This window comes from Oryza brachyantha, chromosome 3, assembly GCF_000231095.2.
Source record: "Oryza brachyantha chromosome 3, ObraRS2, whole genome shotgun sequence".
In the NCBI taxonomy this organism is placed as follows: domain Eukaryota; kingdom Viridiplantae; phylum Streptophyta; class Magnoliopsida; order Poales; family Poaceae; genus Oryza; species Oryza brachyantha.
In genome coordinates this window covers 1,935,542-1,955,156 of record NC_023165.2, presented here as the reverse complement: position 1 = coordinate 1,955,156, position 19,615 = coordinate 1,935,542, and the positions used below count along the sequence as shown (strand labels likewise).

Sequence of the window (19,615 nt, the reverse complement as noted above, 5' to 3'; positions counted from 1 at the left end):
ATCATAGCAAAAATAATTAATAATTATGTTTTCAATAAGACAGATAGTCAAATTTAAACCCAAAAGTCGATTAGCGTTAAAAAATAAAGAGTATAAAGTTAAATTAATTGTTTACTGAATATTAGATAATAGATTTTTATTTAGAAATTTTTTGCACGAAACGTACCTAGAACTTTGGGAGTTGGAAAGCGCGTAAGTAAAAATCCGAAATGCCTTCTTTGGACGAACGGGACCTCGCAATCGTAAAGTTGTCATGGTGGGGCTAGACATGGTAAGCTCAAGGTACTGCCTTAATTACAGTCGTCTTGAAAAGATCACCTGAATAAGCTTGACATCACGTCATTTTAGTTCGTTTTACAGCAGTTTCCAAACTAACTACCCTGTGGTATGCACCTATGCATGAATCATGATGCATGCCATGCATGTTTCTTCCAAGAAGATAACTATATACATATAAAAAAAAGGATAATCATCATCATCATCAAATAAAGCATGCACACATCTACTACTGATCTACCTCACACATCTCCTCCAAGTTCTCTTCTAGAAAGAGAGGAGAGATGTCTCACTTCCAGATTCTCCAATCCTCACTCACACGATCGAACTAATAATGCTGCATTACGTATTCAGACTTTCAGAGCAACCGTCCTAGCAGCGCCAGATACCTGCATAAATCTGCCTTTTCCCCATCGATCGTCTAGCTAAGAAAGCTAGGTTTTCCCATTGTTTATCCAGACAAAAAAATAATTAATATATAAATCGTACTCCCCCTTACACCAACCCAAGCTTAGATAACCACTAGTTACCATAACAAGCATCCGATATCTAATAAAATACGCTGTTCTCGCTAGCTTAATTCAGTGGTGGATTCAGATATTTCTTTGCTGCGTTTCGTCGACCGAATCGGGAAAGTTCTGGTGCTGCAACTGTCCAACCATGCAGTGCAGAATTCTATATGCGTATCTGAACATTGTGGTAGGGTCAGGCTTAGATTGGACCTCTCTCTAAATTATATAGGTTTTTTATTATCTTTAAAAAGTATCTCAAGTACAATATATCTCGAGATATCACACTTTTTACACTAAAAGCTGGTACCGAGATACTTTTTTAAAGATGGTAAAAAACTTAAATTATATAGGTAATAATTAAGGGATTAGAGTTAGATATGATCAGCTAGCTAGCATAGCTAGCAGCCGGCCGGTCATTGTGAGCTTCTCTAGTACACATCGAAAGAGACACATCTGTTGTTTAGAATGCCTAAATGTGTATCTTAATCGTGGTGTTCAGATGTTTGGGGTCGATATGATGCCAGTAGCAGGACGATTACTTTTACTGTATGGGTTGGTACTTGGTAATTGTGCAACATGGGTGGCTGTATGCTCGTCTGCAATTGCTGTCCGACACTGATTTTGGTTAGGAGGAAAGCTGCTCAACATCTCATATACTTGTTTGCATGGTTGTAATTAGTTCAAGGCCATCGGAAGGAATTGTGATTTTTTTAGCACGTGTGGTGTTGTGTTTTCGTAAGATAACAGGCGATTAATTTCATAGTTACCTTATATTAACTATAGCAAAGTGTCAGTGAAGACATTAAGATATTCTATTTATTGAACTAGGCCATATTCTTTAGTAAGTAAATAACACGGTTGATACTATAAAGTATATTTTAAAATAATTTTACGGTATAAAGAAACCACATTTTGTAGTATAAATTTGGCAATATATCATAGCCTTTTTGCTCCGAATAATTGAAAGGTTTTGTTATATAAACAATTAAATTAACTATTATAAAGTTGAGAAATGTATAAAACAGATTTTAAAAAATTCACAAATATAATTATAAAATTACATTTATTAGAAAATCAAATGATTCCATTTATTAGAAAAGAACATGTTCTAAAGTACCAAATTTTACATTACAATATGTACCTGTATTTTGTAGATACCATCTTATAACTGCAAACTTTTCACAATTTTCTTTTAAATTAACTTCTGCTTTTCCATACTACCTATAAGAGCAAAATATTTATCTTCATAATATTAATGCTATACATTCTAATAATGATTTATGTTCTTCAAAAAAGATATCATATTTTCTAATATAAAATTCGGTACCTCTTATTACCTTCTATACTTAGATTTTACAATAAAATTTATTAGGTGGCATTTAACTACCATAAAACTTGTCTCAAGATATAGTAGTACCAGTTCCTTGCATATGCATGGCGCTACGCCATCTGTCAACACTACATCATTTTGCGAATATTATAGAGTTGGATACGTGTGTTTCGTCCACATCTTTTGCACATGCTGGCTGTGCATAGATTATTATTCCAACAAAACAATTCTTTTTGTACGATAGTAATCAAGCCTCTATTATCAAAACCAAGCAAAAGTACTGTCGTTAACAAATGCATCACTGCGCTGTTTAAACTAATCAAGTGCCAATTAAAGCACACATAGACAGGGACAATCTCCAGTTGTATGTGGTAAGAGACCATAGGCCATGTGGCTCTTGTCAAGCCACCACACTAAGCAAGGACTTTGCCATCAATTTGGGCCAGATATCTCCTTGCTGATGCTTCGTCTACATATTTTATCTCTGAAATTTGTACAGCCAACTGACACCTGTAGCCTCAAGCTGCTCGTGAGATTTTTGAACACTGATAGTGTCGGATTTGATCAGATCTATTTTGTTGTTTTGCTTGTGTTCTTGCTCTCTATCTCTTCTTCTTTGGGAATAAAGGGAGGAATCAACCTATGCACTTTACAGCAGATAGATCATCTTGAATAGGAAGGCGATCCAGAAATTAATTTACTATGATAACTTTAGATATCACATTGTTAGGATTGTACCGAGATCTTTAGCGCAAATGAGTTGTAAACTTGTAATTGCACATTTCTGAAGTTGATATGATAGTAATGCACCTGATGGGGAATCCGAAATGTTCACCTCATTTTTTTTTGCAAGCTCTAGATCCTAAATTTTTGTTGATTTTGATCTTGATTTTCCTTGTAACAAATCTACATACAAGACTCAGAATCAGCTTGTAGACTGTTTGACTAGCATGTTGATGTTGGAGAACTAACAGATAATCAAGGCTATATATCCAGCCATACTGTGATTTTTTTCTGGTAATTTCGTTTTTTCTTGAACAGTTTTTCTGGTAACAATCTTGAGTTTCAGTAACTTATTCGTTATTTTCCATATCTGATACCACGAAATCACCGTTTTTGAGCTCTAAAGATAATTAATATGACAAGCAACTGAACTTTTTTTAAAGAAAAGAGAAGTGAAATTAATGATCAATGACACAAAGAACATATACGCTCTATTGGATGTCACTTCAACCCGGGCCTGAAGGCTTCCTAAGGAAAAAAACAACCGCATCACTCTGATCAATTTTCATATTGTGAAAGAGCATGTAGCCTAGTGGTTACAATAAACTGAGTAGCAACCAAGGTCCTGGATGTGGGTATTTGAGGGGCTAAATCCCCTACTTGGGCTAAGTTCTCAAAGTTCTCGAAATAAAAAAAAATGGTTGTATATATCTGAGTGGATATAAAGGCCGGGTAAAAATACCATTCTCTAAAAAAAATATAAAAAAATTAAAAAGAAGCTCCCACATATAAACGATGTGGTACACTTATTGATAGTATAAACTACCAGTAGAATCGGTTTATGGTGACATATTTGTACTTTATTTAGTGACTAGAGTAATGTTGGTATTATGGTTTTATCAATTCTTCGTGCAGAGTTTTTATCCATTCATAAGAACGTATTGCTACCTAGCACGTGACGGCATATCCTTCTGCGCACATGTAAATTTACGATTTTAGCCATCCGAGCCTACAGTTTTTTTGATAATTATGCCATCCATGTTCTATTACTGTCAAGTAAATTGTTAGTAAAAATTATATCCGAACCCTTCAATAAAGTTGGATTAACGGTTTACATTCATTTCTACTATCAGTATACTGATAGAGCACCATAATGAAGCTCTTAATTTTATTTTCGTCCTCTCTTTCTTTCTTTTAACTTCACTCCTTTTCCTTCTTTTGGAGATGATCAACCTTTTCGGCTTGGCTTATTGTAGACATCCCCACAACATCATCTACCGCATTGCATACAAATCTACGTTGCATCGACGAGATAAAGGCTTGTAGCTAGGGTTGACGCCGGCCGGTCGAGTCTTCCTGACCGTCGAGCTCAATGGAGTTCAGTTTCAGTTCATGATCGAGGTGATCCCGAGTTAGGCCTGCATCTGGCCTCTGATGCTTGGCCAGGTGTATGGTCAAACAACAGTAGCATCGAACCCCTTTCTTGATCTCTTTTTTTTCTTGCGTCCGATGCTTTCGGAGGATTGGGACATGCACATACACGCATCTGTACGAGCACTGCATATTAAAATGATCCATTCCGTGTTTTGCTGGACACCAGCGGCCTAACAATTCAGTAACGCAAGTAATTACAACCACTGCGTTCTTCAGTCTAAAAGCCTCTGGGAGGGAGAAAACGTTTGTTTAATCCCAGTCTTTTTGAGGCCATTTTCTCCTGTCTGGGGTTGCTTTTTCGCTGCATGGTTATCTAATTATCCTAGCTGCAGTGCACACTGCAGATATAGTGAATTAGTGATCATGCGCATGCAGCAGTGCACATACATGGATGGATGAGATTTGATTCAGATAGCATGTTATCTTGTCAAGATGAAAACTTTGAATAGGGAACCTAGTGTTACACATGGAACCTGGACGGCCTGCAAGTAAGAAGCTATTTATCATTTGGTGACTTCCTCGTGTTTCTTAATTAAACTAAGCAGGATAGTCATGCACAAAGATTAATCATGTATGATTCTGTTCTATTCTGGATGGCCAGGTGCTTTGTCAGGGAAAAATCGGTCCATGCTTCAGAAAAGAATTCAGCTTCTGATCAGTTCTCACTGAAGTTAGCAGTAAATTTGCTGCAAGAAGCCACACCATTTTCAAGAGGCGAAGCTTAAAGATGGATTCTGCCAATTAAGCAGATCGCTCTTGATTAGGACTAGTTTCATTAGCAGAGTAAGTCAGCTTAATTTGCTCTCAGTTATTAGTGCTGTGGCGGAATCAGTAGTTCAGTACGCGGTTAGGTCAACATTAGTTCAGTCTACTACTCATCATAGCTACCCGGCCATTGACCCCAAATGGTTGTTTGCTTTCAATTAACACATAAACTCATGGCTTTAACCGCTTCCAACGTTGGTGGAAAGATTGTCCACTCCACTTGCAAGTTGAAAATTTTGCAAAGCTTAGCAAGATATATTTGTACTAGTACTTTTTTGCCTTTTCTACTTGAATCTTTGCAATGTAGCCAATGCTATATCATGCTACCGATTTGTAAACAAGCAATTAAGCAAACACTGTTAGCTGCTGTACTCATTAATTTACTGCTGGTAGTCAAGACCACCATCAACACCCACATCTCTCGATACTGTCGACGCTTAGTTAGAGCAGGTACAATAACAGACTATAAGCCAGCTATAAGCATATTTTAAAGAGATAAGAGAGGAGAGATGAGCTACTAATTTATATCCAGCTGCACACGAGCTCTAAGATAAAATATGTGAATGACATGTGGGACCATATATTAATGTTTTGTAAGTTACTATTGTATGAGTTGACTATTAGATTGACTATAGAAGAATTGGAGCTAGCAGTTGACTATATTATTGAACTTTCTCTAGATTATACTTTAAATACCACGTACACGCGTAAAAGGCATCCTGATCGATGGATTGATAACCATCATGGGATGATTGATTAGGGATTTGGAAAGAATACAATAAACTAAAGAAGCAAAAGATGCCTGCCCTCGCACTGCACTGCATTGCATCGCCACAACATTCTAGTAGGATATGAGCTTTTTCAGTAGAGAAACAATACAATATTGCGAGCTAGCGAAAGTGAGAAGCTTAGCGCACAAGTGGGAGTGGAATTGTTACTCGCTACTAAGCGAAAACGACGTGACGCCGATCGCCTCGATCAGCTCCGGCAAACTTGCCCGAGCTCGTATAAATGGCGAGCATGGCCGGAGATTCTAGCTGCCACACAAGCCGGGAGCCAAAGCCCACAGAGCCTGCAGAGTCATATACAAATTGTTCTGCAGTAATTAACTGCACTTTGCCTAGCTAAGTGGTCAGCCATGGACGCGATCAGCAGCCTGATGCTGCAGCAAGGGTGGAGGAAGGGCCCGTGGACTGCGCTGGAGGACAGGCTCCTGACTGATTATGTGCAGCAGCACGGCGAAGGCAGCTGGAACTCCGTGGCCAAGCTCACAGGTACTCTCTTTATTCTATATTATAAAGTTTCTAGATTTTACATAAATTCATGTATGTACCAATGTATTTATTTTGTGTATATGTTTAGATTCATTAGTATATAAATGAATCTAGATAAGGTGAGAAAGTCGAATAGTAATTATTATCGCACTGTCGATCGATCGAGTTTATCATGTTCAGAATGAAGGAAAGCTCTGAACTTTTTTCTTTTTTTGTTCAGAATTGAGATTCAGTGTACGTGCGTCGTGTGCAGGGCTGAGGCGCAGCGGCAAGAGCTGCCGGCTGCGGTGGGTGAACTACCTCCGGCCGGACCTGAAGCGGGGCAAGATCACCCCCGACGAGGAGACCGTCATCCTCCAGCTGCACGCCATGCTCGGCAACAGGTAATGGAGCTATAAGCCATTGCGCACTGTGAAAAGCTGTAGCTATCTCTATCTGCACTGTCTCCTTCATTCTACTGTGCTGGGTGCGGGTGCGCCTAACCATGGCGGTGCCAACGTGTGCAGATGGTCGGCGATCGCGCGGTGCCTGCCGGGGAGGACGGACAACGAGATCAAGAACTACTGGAGGACGCACTTCAAGAAGGCGCGGCCGTCGCGGCGGGCGCGGGCGCAGCTGCTGCACCAGTACCAGCTGCAGCAGCAGCAGCAGCACCGCCAGTATCTCCAGAGCCTCAGCCTGCTTCAGCAGCAGCAGCAGCTGCAGTATCTGCAGCAGCAAGAACAGCAGCAGCAACTGGCGTCGCTGCAGGAGCAGCGGAGACCGCCGGAGGCGGCGGCTGACGAGTCCATGATGGCGCAGGTGATGGCGATGAGCGATCTCCACGCCACGGAGCGCTGCTGCGCGGCTGTCTCCCTGCCCGACGATGACGGCGTGCTCCCCGCCGACGACGACGCGCTCTGGGACAGCCTCTGGAGGCTCGTCGACGGCGACGGCAGCTGCGGCGAAGGCTCGAGCGGCGGCGAGTACTAGCAGCTAGTAGAGCCACTACAGTGCATCAGTGTAGAGAAGGTGCAAGTCTGGAAGAAGAGAGGTACAGTGCAGGATTCAGTCGCGGCAAGGATCGATCGATATTAATGGCGGTGCTTGCTGGTGACAGGATCGTTCTTAGCTTAATATCCCGATGCGAGTAGCTCGCCATAGATCGCGTTTTGCATTTTCACCCATGATCTAGCTAGCCAAGCCACGAGCAAAGTGGCAGCATCATGCATGCGAGTCCGGACTCTGTTTCCTGTCACAAAGTGAGTCCGGGCTCTGTTCCATGTCACAAAAGTTTGCAACACAATCATGTAATTTTGGTATCCAATATACACTTCTTTTACTGAGTTTACCTATCGGATATATTTCACGCACCATATCAGTTCTCAGTTCAGATTTTGCTATCTCTTTGACAGCAGTTCTCAGTGTTCAGGCCCTCCAGCAGCAGCTCTCATCAGTTCTATCTCTGAGAAGAGATGAATAAGGTACTAAAAAGATGACTGACACAAGACTATCAGAAACTAAGCAGGCACAAGTAGTTTGACCAAAAGTATAGACCATGAATTCAGGCCAAAGAGATTGTAACATCTCCCAACAACTGAAGGGAGACGTTTTATGTACAAGATAAGAACAAAATGATGATGACAAACAGATGAACAATGTCAGCATTCCTTTAACCCGTCTCAGTTATGCTGTTTATCGTTGCCTGTCATAGTTTACTCGTGTAAAGCAAACTAGAGTATACCCAAATATTTATAATAAATCTAATCCCATGCCTACTATAAAGAATGGAAAAAGATCTGCTGAAAACAAACTAAAGAATTGGATATCTTCATTTCCCTAACACCTGGCTGGTTATTGCTAGAACTGCATTATGATTAAGCAATATGGCGGGAGGTAGGAAGGTGGCTAGAGAAGTACTTTGGAGGAGTAACAGTTGGAGAAGGATTCAGCATTTCGACAACAGAGGGCAGAATCGTCTGCGAGCGCTGTAGCATGTCAACCATGGATGGTGTCTGGTAAGTATGGATAAGAGTGGTGAGCTCAGTCGAGTCACCACGTGCTGTTGCTCTCTGCCATGAGTGTGAGCTCAGGCCTGACAGCATGTAAGCCCTGCCTGATTCCTCGTACCTCTGCCGGCTCTCCACCCTATCCTGCATCTCCCTTAGTTCTTTGATCAATGCCAAGAACTGACTGTCTGAAGATTGTGCTGCATGGAACTCCAGTATTCTCCGACGGCTTTCAAGGATTGACACTGCCTGAGGGAAAAAACCATCCTCAGCCGCAGATCGAGCAGCAGACATGTCCTCTGTAGTTTGAGCACGATGCCATTCACGCTCAACCTCAGGTGACATTTCGCAGTCAACACAATAAGCAGGACGCTGAATTGTCACTTCTTCACCATTGAGCTGGATATTCTCCATGGTAATTGCATCCAGGTATGTACATGTTGGTTTGATCAGCACAGTCTGTCCCTGTGCAGCCGGGACATGTAGGGTGATTAGAAACCCCCTCTCTTCATCTGCATAGAGGTCACCAATATCAACTGATCCACTACGCTCATTTCTGGCTACTTGACTTGCATAGCTACCTGATTTAATGGAGGTAAGCGAGACACCTTCATCTATACACTTGATGCATAGCCGCATATCCTTGACTACAACGCTGAGGAGGCCACCAATGCATTGAGCAAATGCATCTTGGATTGAACCTTCAGCATCAATAAATGAAAATGTGCCGTTAGAGATCTCAGCGATTGCATGCATGGCAGCCGAATCATGGTCTGTACCAAAACCAAAGGTGTGTATTTGCACATGATGACCTGTTCCAGGAAGGATTGAAGGGGGGACAAACGTACTGTAATTTATCTCAGCCTCATCAGAAGATAGAAATGTATGGGTATCTTGACCATCAGAGAGAAGAATTATGCTGCAAACAGAATTCTTCAGCCGACGATCCTCAACCACTTTAGCACCTTTCTTTAGCCCTTCAGCAATGTTTGTGCCACCACTTGCAACAAGTGAACTAATGGCTTGCAAGGCTTGCTGCCGACCAGTTAAGGTCATCCGGCGAAGGGGAAAGAGCCTCCGGGCTGTAGATGAGAAGGCTATAACAGATAAGCGGTCATTGGGTCCAAGTGTTTGTATGACAAAGCTCATGGCACGTTTAAGAAGTGCAAGTTTTATACCCGACATACTGCCACTGACATCAAGCACAGTCACAAGGTCGAGAGGTGCACGGGAGCTCATCGAGTCCAAGTACTTTGGAGCCTTCAGATGTATTAAGATGGAAAAGACCTGCTGTCTCACTGATTGTTGTATGGCTGGAAATTCTGAATATGTCTTGATCTCAACTGAGCCAGTAACTGCATTGTGTTCACCAGCTGTTTCAGATTGAAGATCTATGTTCTCATCGTCATTGAAAATGCTTGTCTCTGGAGTACGAAAGACAGCAAGTTGCTCTTGAAGGTTTCCACTATATCCACGGGAAAGCCTGCGGACAACAGACATTTGTCCCTCATCCTGGGGCCAATTTACAGGGCTTACTCTAGATCTTCCATAAGCATTGTCTGCAGGTTGAGTACCCTGGAAGGGAATTTCTTTCCACTCAGCACGACATACTGGGCAGATGTAGTTGCCATGGTTGACACTTGAAGAGATACAATGAAAATGGAATTCGTGGGAGCATTCGGCTGTGAACAAGGCTTGCCCTCCTGTCCTGATGCCACCAAGGCAAATGGCACATACCTTCTGAAATGAAGTGAACAGAAAATATTAGTGTGCTTATCAGAACTTGCCTTCTGTGAACGTCAACTAATATAAATTGTGCCTCAATATCAATCCATAAAAACACTAGAAAGAAACATAAAGCAACCTCTGTGCCATACAACTGTATCATGTACGAATTTAAATGTCACACAAGAGCACAAAAGAAAAGGTGAAGACTTCTATACAGCTTGGTGAGAAAGATAAGTGACTCTGAACCACTAGCCAAGGAAGACGAGATTCAAAACAAGAAAGTATACTAAAAGTTTGACAAACAACTTGTCATGGACGAGCTTGTGAACTAGAATTTGCGTATCTTGACAATAGTGCAGGGATGGCTAACAGCCCAACCTGCATATAGCAAGTGCAGGATGATCAACTTGCTTTCATGCTTGATCAACCGATGATGCAAGGATTTGGATATAGACACAGGTAATTTCTGAATTACAAAAATATGCACATACTAAAATGTGTATGCATGTGTCATTTCTGAGTAATAAAATACTTGATGATTACCTGCAGCATAGATGACAAAAGACCAGATTATAATATGAAGGAGGTTATTTCCTTATACTGTGTGTAATGTCGTTCTAAAAACATATGTACCTTTGTCAAAAAAGTAAATATTCTTTACAAGTCAATGTGACCCATCAAGTTGTATTTTCAACAACCGTTGAGACCAAGTCAAACAAGATAATCTACCAACCAATCAAAACACATGTTTCAGTTCGCGATGGGCTTAAGCAATACTTTCCCTTTGCTTGTACCACCCTAAGCCAACAAAGATTGCAGTTTAATAGAACAATAGGTACCCATTCATGTTGATAATTTTACCATAAGTTTTTTTATCATTCTTGAAATAATACATTAAATTACCGCATGTTCTAATATAAAAGCTTGATATCTCTGGGTACTAAGTATCTATACTAAAATTTTACACTAAAAAATTTAGTGCATGAAGGTGCTTTTCAAGGAACATAAAATTTTCTTTTACCATCCTTGGTAACTACGAGAAGGTACCATGTTTTTACGTAAAACTTGGTAACTGTAGGTACTATTATGTGCCAAATTTTTCGGTAAAAAGTTTTAGTACCTTCAGGTACTTAGTAAAAACCGTAAAATTTCACATATGTCAAAGATCGTGAGGCAATTAAACGGTTCAAGCAAAACTTCAAAAGAATCGAGTATACATACAGCATTTGAAACAATATTAACATGAAAGATTAGTTTGCGTCCAATAACACTTGATTTTTAACAAAGTCAGATAAAATCGTTGCCCATGTGCAATTTTCGAATGGAACAAACTAGCAAGCAAAGTATTTCAAAGAAGACCCAAAGTATTTCACAGCTGCCCTTCTTGCATGTTAAGGCTCATCGCAAGAGAAACGAAAAAAAATCTAAATATTTCCAGAGAGGAGTGAAAAGCAAAGAGATATTATGTCCTTTTAGGCAGGAGATGACTCCCAGAAAAAAAGAATGATCTCTCGCTATGCACTCCAAAACAACTTTTTCGAGACGAAACCAAAACTGATGAACTTTGCCACACCCCTAAGAGGATTTTTTTACCAACATCGAACCGATATAATCGCAATGTTTTCTTCGACAGTACAATCGCTAAAAAAACCCCAATCTACCACACCATCCTGCATTATAGCGCACACAGGAAACCAGAGCAATCGCAACATTCGCAATCAAACATGAGCCGGAAAGACAGAACGAAGAACAAAACCTGACCTTCGAGCCCCGGCTCCCAGAGGTCGAGACCCGCCGCACGGACACAGCATGCGGCGGTGGAGGCGGAGGCGTCTCCACCGCTCCATCCTCGCCGCCGGCCCTCTGGCGCGCCGGGAAGCGAATGCAGAGCATGGTGGCGAGCGCGCGCTTGGCGCGGTCCCACGCCGGCGCCATTGCTCAACGATCCTCAAGAAAAAAGGCGGCTCCTTTGGCACCGAGCCCTCGCTAGCGCCACCGCTCGACGGAGAGAATCAGGACTGGATCAGAATGGCAGGATTTGGGGGACGAACCGGTCTCCCCATCGCGGCGACTGAGGACGGGACGCGTGCGTGTGGGGGTTTTGTTCGAGCGACGCGAGGAGAGCAAGCGAGAGACGAACGGAGGGAAGGAGGGGGCAGGGATTTATGGGCGATAAACTTCCTATTATACCCCTTGTTTGACCAATGGAGTATGGCGTGAGAGTGTTATGTACTTATATTACGGCCCCACGCTTTTATAACTATGCAGATTTTTAAAATAAATCTTAAGTTAAGAATGAATATTTAAAATGTACATTTAATACCAAAGATTAAGCTTTAATTTTTTTACATATATATAGCCAAAATTCAAACTCCAAAACTTAATTTTGAAATTATTTTTAAGACTTTTGTCGCCATGGGTTTTTTTGGGTGTTTATGTTACTAACAACACAAATGTAAAGTTTTCATCATAAATCAATTTTTAACTTTTGGCATATTAATGCTGAATTATTAGCAATTGACTAAATGGGTGAGCATTTGGCTTTTTAGGAAAAAATCAAATGATTTATAAATAAAAAATATTTTATAAATAAATTTTTATATACATATTTTTAGTGATCAAAAGGTAAAAACTGAAAGTAAATTATGATAAAAAAACTCTAAAATTGACTCTAATTTTTATAAGATAAAAAATTTAAAATTTTAATTTATAAATGTAACCAGAAATGAAAAAAAAATAGGGTTATAACTGACGGGCCTTTGTGTGTAAATTGTTTGGAAGTTGACATTGGAGCATGAGTTGTGTTCATTTCTTGAGGATAGATACATGTATCCGAACAGCCAAAATCCGTCATCTTCTATATCTTGGGGATGTCATGACGTCCTAGTAATCTGGTTTTACATTGTTCGTATTTGTCTATATGAACTGTGTTAAAAAAAAAGAAAAAACTGGTTCTTATACGTAGTTGGGGTGAAATAGTAAAGTGAACACTGCTACTGCTATTACACATTCTTTAGTATGCTGAGACTTTTAAGCCTGGGAAACGGGATCACAGGAAGATGGCAGTTGACCGGTTTAATTATGTCCGGCTGTCCTTGGCCTTCGTCGGAACAGTAGTTATCTGCGCCGGCACGACAAGTTCCCGTAGACCCGGTGCTGCTACAGATCGATCGATGCGTTCACGTCTTGGCTCGAAAATTCAGCAGAATGTAGTAGCAAAACTCCCGTCTCCTCTCCTCTCGCCGTACGGTGATCGACGCACGTACATATCGATGTCGATGTCGCCGTCGCCGTCGCTGCTTCGCCTCCGATCCCGTTGCGTTCATCCCCACCGCACCGCAAATATACCGTCACCGCCTCACGAACAGAAAACGCGTGCGTCGGATTTGGTTCGCGGCCGCGCCGCCGCCGTTTCATACGCCCCGCTATGTCACCGCCGCTTTGCCCGACACGCTGGCTGAAGTGATCTCTCTCCGTACTCGCGCGAGCACGTGGTCACGACGGTGAATCCAACGATTTATTGCGTGCGTCTCAGCGTCTGCGTGCATCTACCGCATGCATGCCACTGTTTGATGATAGAGTAAGATTATAGTACTCTCTTAGGGCCTTTTTGTTTCTCCAGGATTTTTTTATTTTGTGTCACATCAATTGTTTGGATACTAGTTAGAAGTATTAAATATAGACTATTAATAAAACTTAACCCATACTCTGGACTATTTCACGAGACAAATCTATTGAGTCTAATTAGTCCATAATTAACGAATGTGGTGCTACAGTAAACATTTGTTAATTATGGCTTAATTAGGCTTTAAAAATTTGTCTAATGAAATACTCCCTCCGTTTTATAATGTAAGATGTTTGACTTTTTTGCTTGAAAAGTTTGATCATTCGTCTTATTAAAAAATTATGGAAATAACATTTATTTTGCTCGTGACTTACTTTATTATCAAAAGAACTTTAATTACGACTTGTTATTTTTATATTAGTACTATATTTTTTGAATAAGATGAATGGTCAAACGTTATAACTAAAAAAAGTCAAACATCTTATATTTGAAAACGGAGGTAGTAGTCTTTATTTATACAATTAGTTTTGTTATTAGTATATATTTAATACTCCTATTTAACCTCCAAACATCCGATATGAAATGGATAAAAAAAAGTTCAAGCATCCAAACAGCCACTTGGTATTCTAATACGGGCTGATGATAGTTGACTTTCTTCACTCGTTTAATTGTTTATGTTACTAAAAATATACGTAAATATGTAAAATTTAAGTTATAATTAAAATAATATGATAATAAATTCTATCAAAACAAAATAAATAATAATTATATAATATTTTTAATAAAACTAAAAGTTAACATTAATGATGCCGTCTATCTCTGGAGTCGTAATACACTAAACCAGGTTATTGGTCGTCGTTAATTATCATATAGCACTAGTATAGTGGACGCTAGCTCCTATGTTCAAACCACGCGGCTATGACGAAAACGTGATACATATTAATTGATTCTCTGATTAGATGTTTACCGTGATCCGGTCAAGGTTTGGGTGTGTGTAGAACTGAAGAGCTGTGGTCTGTGGAAGGCTGAAAAGGCGTAGAGTTGGACTTGACAAACAAGAGCACAGTACAGGCCCTGCACCGCCCCGGTTGAAAGTTCAGCTACACTGCTACAGTAACGTCAGCAGTTACGAATCAACGTTCAACGGAGACGATCGAGCACCTGGAGAGACGGGTGTCAGAGCAACATGATGTGCGTTCTACTCTTACCCATCTAAACTTTATGTTCTTTGACAAGAATTTTCAGTGCGCTGCGTATGAGATTCAGAGGCCAGTTCGTTTAGCACGTAGATCAATCAACATGGACATATATAGTTATTTATCACTGAAAATGCATGTCAATCTTCTTTCAGCAGCAGCAAAATGCTGACAGTGTAGGAACTGCCACTCTCTTTGGAATCCAACAAGTGCTAAACAGCTCAGAAATCTCATGCCTCCAGGCTGAAACTGAAATAACTCAAAAGAACTGTACACCTTCCAGATGCTAGGTGGCCATTTCGACCGAGTTTAAAGAAGAAGCTAGCTTAATTAGCCTGGTTCAAACACGGCGGCTCAAAGCAGCAGAAAGAATAGGGTGCCCTTGCTGACAAAACCGCGCAAAACCACATGTTTTACGGCGCGCGCGCGCGGTTGGTGTGGATCAGTGGATGTTTTCAGTGTGTTTTGAACGATCGCGGGCGTGGATTGTTCATACTTCGCTCGATCGCCAGGTTGGGTTGTTGGTTAATTGGGGAGTCAACCATTGGACTACTGAAGAGTGAGACGTGGAATTTGGTGGCGTGGGGGGTTGGTCTCGTTCACCCGGAGAACGTTCGTTCAGTCGCCGACGGCCCGACGCCCATATGCCAGCCGGTTTGACTACCAATCTACCATGGCACGGCATGTTTCGGCTAATTAAGCTTCTCCATGTTTCTCATCATGGGCATGCTTGATAGTTGATACTAGTCGTGTGTTGCTCTGTTCGAGAGCTAGCTGCACTTTTCAGGGCACTTCGTTAAGGAAGGCTGAAATTTGAGACGATGCTTTGGTACGCTATACGGTGTTCTAAATCAACTTTCCGTTTCATAATTTTTAGACAACGATACGGCATCTTAAATCAACCTATAACTGTGATATCCTATTAAAGGGCGCTTTTATTAACCGTGTGATTCGACGGCCGTGCCATTCTGAAACGTAGAATTGTCCGCCCTGCCGCCAGTTCCACCACCGGCAGAGCCAACAATGGCACTCGACGAGGAGTTGCCATCGATCCCTGCGTGGTACAGCAACGCCCAGACGTGCGTGATGAACTCGCCGCCGTCGCCGAGCCCCTTCTCGTGGGCGCTAACGCTCCCGGATGCCGCGAGCGCTATCAGCATCTCCGACCAGAACTCCTTCAGCTCCGTCCAATCCACCCAGCCGCGCACCTTTAAGAGCCGCTGCGCGAGCAGTTTGCCCTTGCTGATCATTTTGTCACCGTCGCTGCCTCCGCCGCCGGTGTTGGTATTGTCGGCGGCGGCGGCCTCTTTGACCAATGTCTTGCAGGTGTAGCTCACCGTGTTATTGCCGACCGACCCCAGCATCTTGGGCTTGTAGAACAACAGGTAGGCGCAGTACTTGGACAGAGCGGCGGCCACCTCGTAGCTCTCCTGAAGCCGCCGGAACTCCTCGCGCTGGCGCTCGCTCTCGCCGAGTTTGATCGGAGCCCCCCTCTCAAGGCAGCACGTCGCGACGTGCCACACGACGACGGTCTCGATCGCCGTCGGCGGGTGGCAATGCGCCCTCAGCATGCTTGCTGCTCGGGGCAGCGGCTGGCCCTTCGCCAGCTCGCTCCTGTTCCTCATGAGCGCCTCGCAGATCGCCGTCTTCACCGCGCCCGGAACTCTGAGGCTCTTGCCTTTCATGATGCGGTACTTGTCGTCGTCGTTGAGCAGGACGAACGATCTCGCGTTGTGGTACAGCTGCACGACGCACCTCGAGATGCGCCCTCTCTTCGTGCCATTGACGAGGTCGAACTGCCCCAGGGAGTTGCCGATTGGCTCGGCGATATTGCCGTGGCACACGAGCCGTATGATACGGTCAAGGAGGTAGCATCGGCCGTACCGGTTCCGGACGTATTCAGAGACAACCATAACCTGAAAACTCAGAGTTCAGGGGGAAACAAAATACAAGAATGCAATGCTGTAAACTAAAGTTGAGATCACTTCATCTTAAGATCACTATAAATTAAACCACGGTTGATAAATCTAACATCTCACGTTGTTTTTAAACTCTTGGTCAGTCAACTCAAACTGCAATAGGAGTATATATATACTTGCCTTGATACTATGTGATCGACTGATCAGCTTATCTTCACTAACAGTTTAATGATGACAATTAATTAGGAGTAGTTTTTAATATTGCCATCAATACGTAACAACGTGACAGCTTGTGAAAGAGCCTTTTCAGATTAAAGAACACCTCTCACAACAGTCACACTTGTAAAATCTAAAGTCAAGCATGCGGCCGATAACAATTTAGAATGCAGGTAGCCAACCAAGCAAAGCTGCCGTACTGTTATTTTACATTTTTTTTTTTGAAAATAGGAATCTTTTGGCCACATATAAACAAACTTTCATAGTGCATGAATATATTTCTATTGAAATTTGAGCAAATCCATTTCCGAAGAAGTCTTGGAAGCTTGCCAGGAGTTAATTACCTTGGTCCAGTTAGAAGAGATATGCATGGAGAACTCGCAGATGTCCATGGCCGTGACCATGCTGACGATGCCAAAAGTGATGGACAAATCCACGTTCTTGCCGTTGACCAAGTTGGGCGTGCTCCCGCGAGGAACCCGGTAGTGCAGGATCGCGGACACCATGATCCACAGCGACGCGCCGAGCGTCGCCAAGAACAGCACGACGCTGACGACCGGGAAGCCGCAGCTGAACAAGATGGGGTACTTGGTGAAGCTGATGTCTCTCGCGAAGCCGAGCTCCGCGCGGACAACTCGGAACGTCCGCTCCGCGTCGATGCCGCTCGTGATGAGGCCGTCGAAGACGAGCTCCCGCGATTTGGCCAGCTCCTCCGTCGACGCATCAACGCCGGCGAACTTCCGCCTCAGCAGCTTGCACAGCGCGAAGGACAGGCAGACGTCCTTCAGCCTGTCCCCGTATTTTTTGCACTCGAGCAGATCTCCCTTGCATGTCCACACCTTGGCGACGGTGACCGTGTCGGCCTCCGGCTCCAACTTTGCCTCGTAGATCGCCGGGATTACTTTGTCCTCCAACTTGGAGTCGCCGACGATGAGGTAGTTGTAGTTATTCATGGGGAAGCCATGCTGGCCAGCTTCAATGTCTGTCTCTGCCCAGCTCTCCGGTGGCAGCTCGTGCTCGTGCTTCATGTAGTCGGCGACCAGGCCGGTGTTCCCGTCGCCGTACCTTCCGTGGGCGATCTTGAACCGGACGATCCGCTCCAAGAACTTGGCGACCATCAGCGCCCAGAGCGCCCAGAGCGGGTACCGGAACTGCGAGGCATGGGAATAGTACCGGACGTACAGCCCGAGCAAAACGATGTTGCTGCAGCGCGTGAACTCGTGGACGGCGAGGTCGGAGAGGCGTGCCGAGACGCCGTAGCCGGAGATGGTGTAGACGCCCTCGTACCCGGCGAGGAGGAGGATGCCCCAGAGGAGGTAGAGGTCGTTGCGGAAGGGCATGGAGAGCAGCATGGCGAACATGCCGACGAGGAAGCGGGTGACCGGCTGCGTGGCGGCGAAGAGGAAGCCCTTGATGAGGTGGCTGGAGCTCCACAGCCGGTGCCGCGACGCCGTCAGGAAGTAGGCCAGCGCCAGCGCTACCGCCACGAAGCATGCCTTCGTCTCCACGATGATTCGCAGCGCCTCCACCGACACCAGCCCGTCCGCATTGTTGCAGTGACGGTACTTGAGCGGCGGCGGCGGCGGGGACGCCGCCATCGCTGCCGGAGTGGATGCCATTGCTGCGAAAGGTTCAGCTCCCGACCGAGAAAATGTGTATTCTAAAAGCGACTGTCAGTCTGGTTCAGTGGTGTATGTGTACACAGAAGTACAGAACACACTGACAGAATGACCCAGCGCATTGTTTAGTTAACTGCTCCATCTAGCTAATTATCTATCCATTATCTTAAAAAAGTCTAGCTAATTAGCTATATTAATTATGGATGCAAGTCAACTAAGCATAGTATAGTCAATTTGTATACAATCTCGTGTCGTTCGCGCTCTGACATGCATGCTGGTCATTTTAACTTAAGAGCATCGATGCTAACTAGAAGCTTCTGCCAACTAATTGATGAGATATTCTAAAGAACTCTTCGCTTGGTCTTAATTTCTAACGTTTTTGTCAGTCTTTTTTCATCTAAATTAATTATAGCAACAAAAAATATACTAGTGACCATGCATAATGTGTGTTAGTACAATTGTCTCGCACTCTCGCATGTCATATTCCTGCATTCTTCTCAAGACAATTAACTTGTTATCAAGCCATGCAGAGGTTTCGAGTCTACTGTCATGCAAAAATTCGTCAAATCTAGATGTAGGTTTACTAATAGATTACCTTACAAATAATGTATCTCCTTATAGTTGGTGTCGTCTACCTTGTTTTTCCTTGTCTGTCAAGACTTCGTAATCGTCTTAGGAGTTAGTTGCAAAATTTTGATTCAAAACTTTGTAACAAGTGGTTATAGCTTTATAGGCTTATAGCTTCTGATAAAGTAAAGACCGAATGCTATCATCCGTTATCTTAGAAAAACACGCACACATTAAGTTGTGATAAAGTAAAGACCGAATGCCATGAAAGGTGATAAATGGTTAAGTTGGATACCATCTTGCATGTTTTGGTTACTGCTTCCTACGTCCCAAAATAAACAATTTTTAACTTTTAGATACAATGTTTAACTATTTATCTTATTTTAAAAATATTTATAATTAATATTTTTATTTTTATTAGATGATAAAACAATGAACAATATTTTACCTATGACTATTTTTTAATTTTTTAATAAAAAGAATGACCAAAACATTAAAAAATA

General features: G+C 42.8%; 3 protein-coding genes across 3 annotated transcripts; 1 reads left to right on the top strand and 2 right to left on the bottom strand.

The window, feature by feature from the left end:
* The first annotated feature begins 6,178 nt into the window (after positions 1-6,178).
* Positions 6,179-7,286, top strand: LOC102705420 (transcription factor MYB2-like). The gene is made up of 3 exons (XM_006650963.1): positions 6,179-6,314; positions 6,568-6,697; positions 6,821-7,286. Exons 1-3 carry the CDS (start codon positions 6,179-6,181, stop codon positions 7,284-7,286), a joined length of 732 nt encoding a protein of 243 aa, XP_006651026.1.
* A 645-nt stretch (positions 7,287-7,931) lies between these two features.
* Positions 7,932-12,141, bottom strand: LOC102705147 (E3 ubiquitin-protein ligase WAV3-like). The gene is made up of 2 exons (XM_040521597.1): positions 11,792-12,141; positions 7,932-10,042 (listed from the first exon to the last, which is right to left on the bottom strand). The coding sequence occupies exons 1-2, from the start codon at positions 11,963-11,965 to the stop codon at positions 8,171-8,173; spliced, it is 2,046 nt and encodes a 681-aa protein (XP_040377531.1). The 5' UTR covers positions 11,966-12,141; the 3' UTR covers positions 7,932-8,170.
* Positions 12,142-15,729: 3,588 nt separating this feature from the next.
* LOC102704877 lies at positions 15,730-18,545 on the bottom strand. Its single transcript, XM_015834272.2, has 2 exons — positions 17,271-18,545; positions 15,730-16,707 (listed from the first exon to the last, which is right to left on the bottom strand). The coding sequence occupies exons 1-2, from the start codon at positions 18,543-18,545 to the stop codon at positions 15,730-15,732; spliced, it is 2,253 nt and encodes a 750-aa protein (XP_015689758.2).
* Positions 18,546-19,615: the final 1,070 nt, after the last annotated feature.

Excerpts from the sequence above, each read along its gene's own strand:
- LOC102705420 (XM_006650963.1), top strand. The coding sequence starts at position 6,179 with ATGGACGCGATCAGCAGCCTGATGCTGCAGCAAGGGTGGAGGAAGGGC. Across the intron at positions 6,315-6,567 it reads CTCCGTGGCCAAGCTCACAG|GGCTGAGGCGCAGCGGCAAG; the intron begins GTACTCTCTTTA and ends CGTCGTGTGCAG. Across the intron at positions 6,698-6,820 it reads CACGCCATGCTCGGCAACAG|ATGGTCGGCGATCGCGCGGT; the intron begins GTAATGGAGCTA and ends CAACGTGTGCAG.
- LOC102705147 (XM_040521597.1), bottom strand. The coding sequence starts at position 11,965 with ATGGCGCCGGCGTGGGACCGCGCCAAGCGCGCGCTCGCCACCATGCTC. Across the intron at positions 10,043-11,791 it reads CTGGGAGCCGGGGCTCGAAG|AAGGTATGTGCCATTTGCCT; the intron begins GTCAGGTTTTGT and ends ACTTCATTTCAG.
- LOC102704877 (XM_015834272.2), bottom strand. The coding sequence starts at position 18,545 with ATGGCATCCACTCCGGCAGCGATGGCGGCGTCCCCGCCGCCGCCGCCG. Across the intron at positions 16,708-17,270 it reads TCTCTTCTAACTGGACCAAG|GTTATGGTTGTCTCTGAATA; the intron begins GTAATTAACTCC and ends CTGAGTTTTCAG.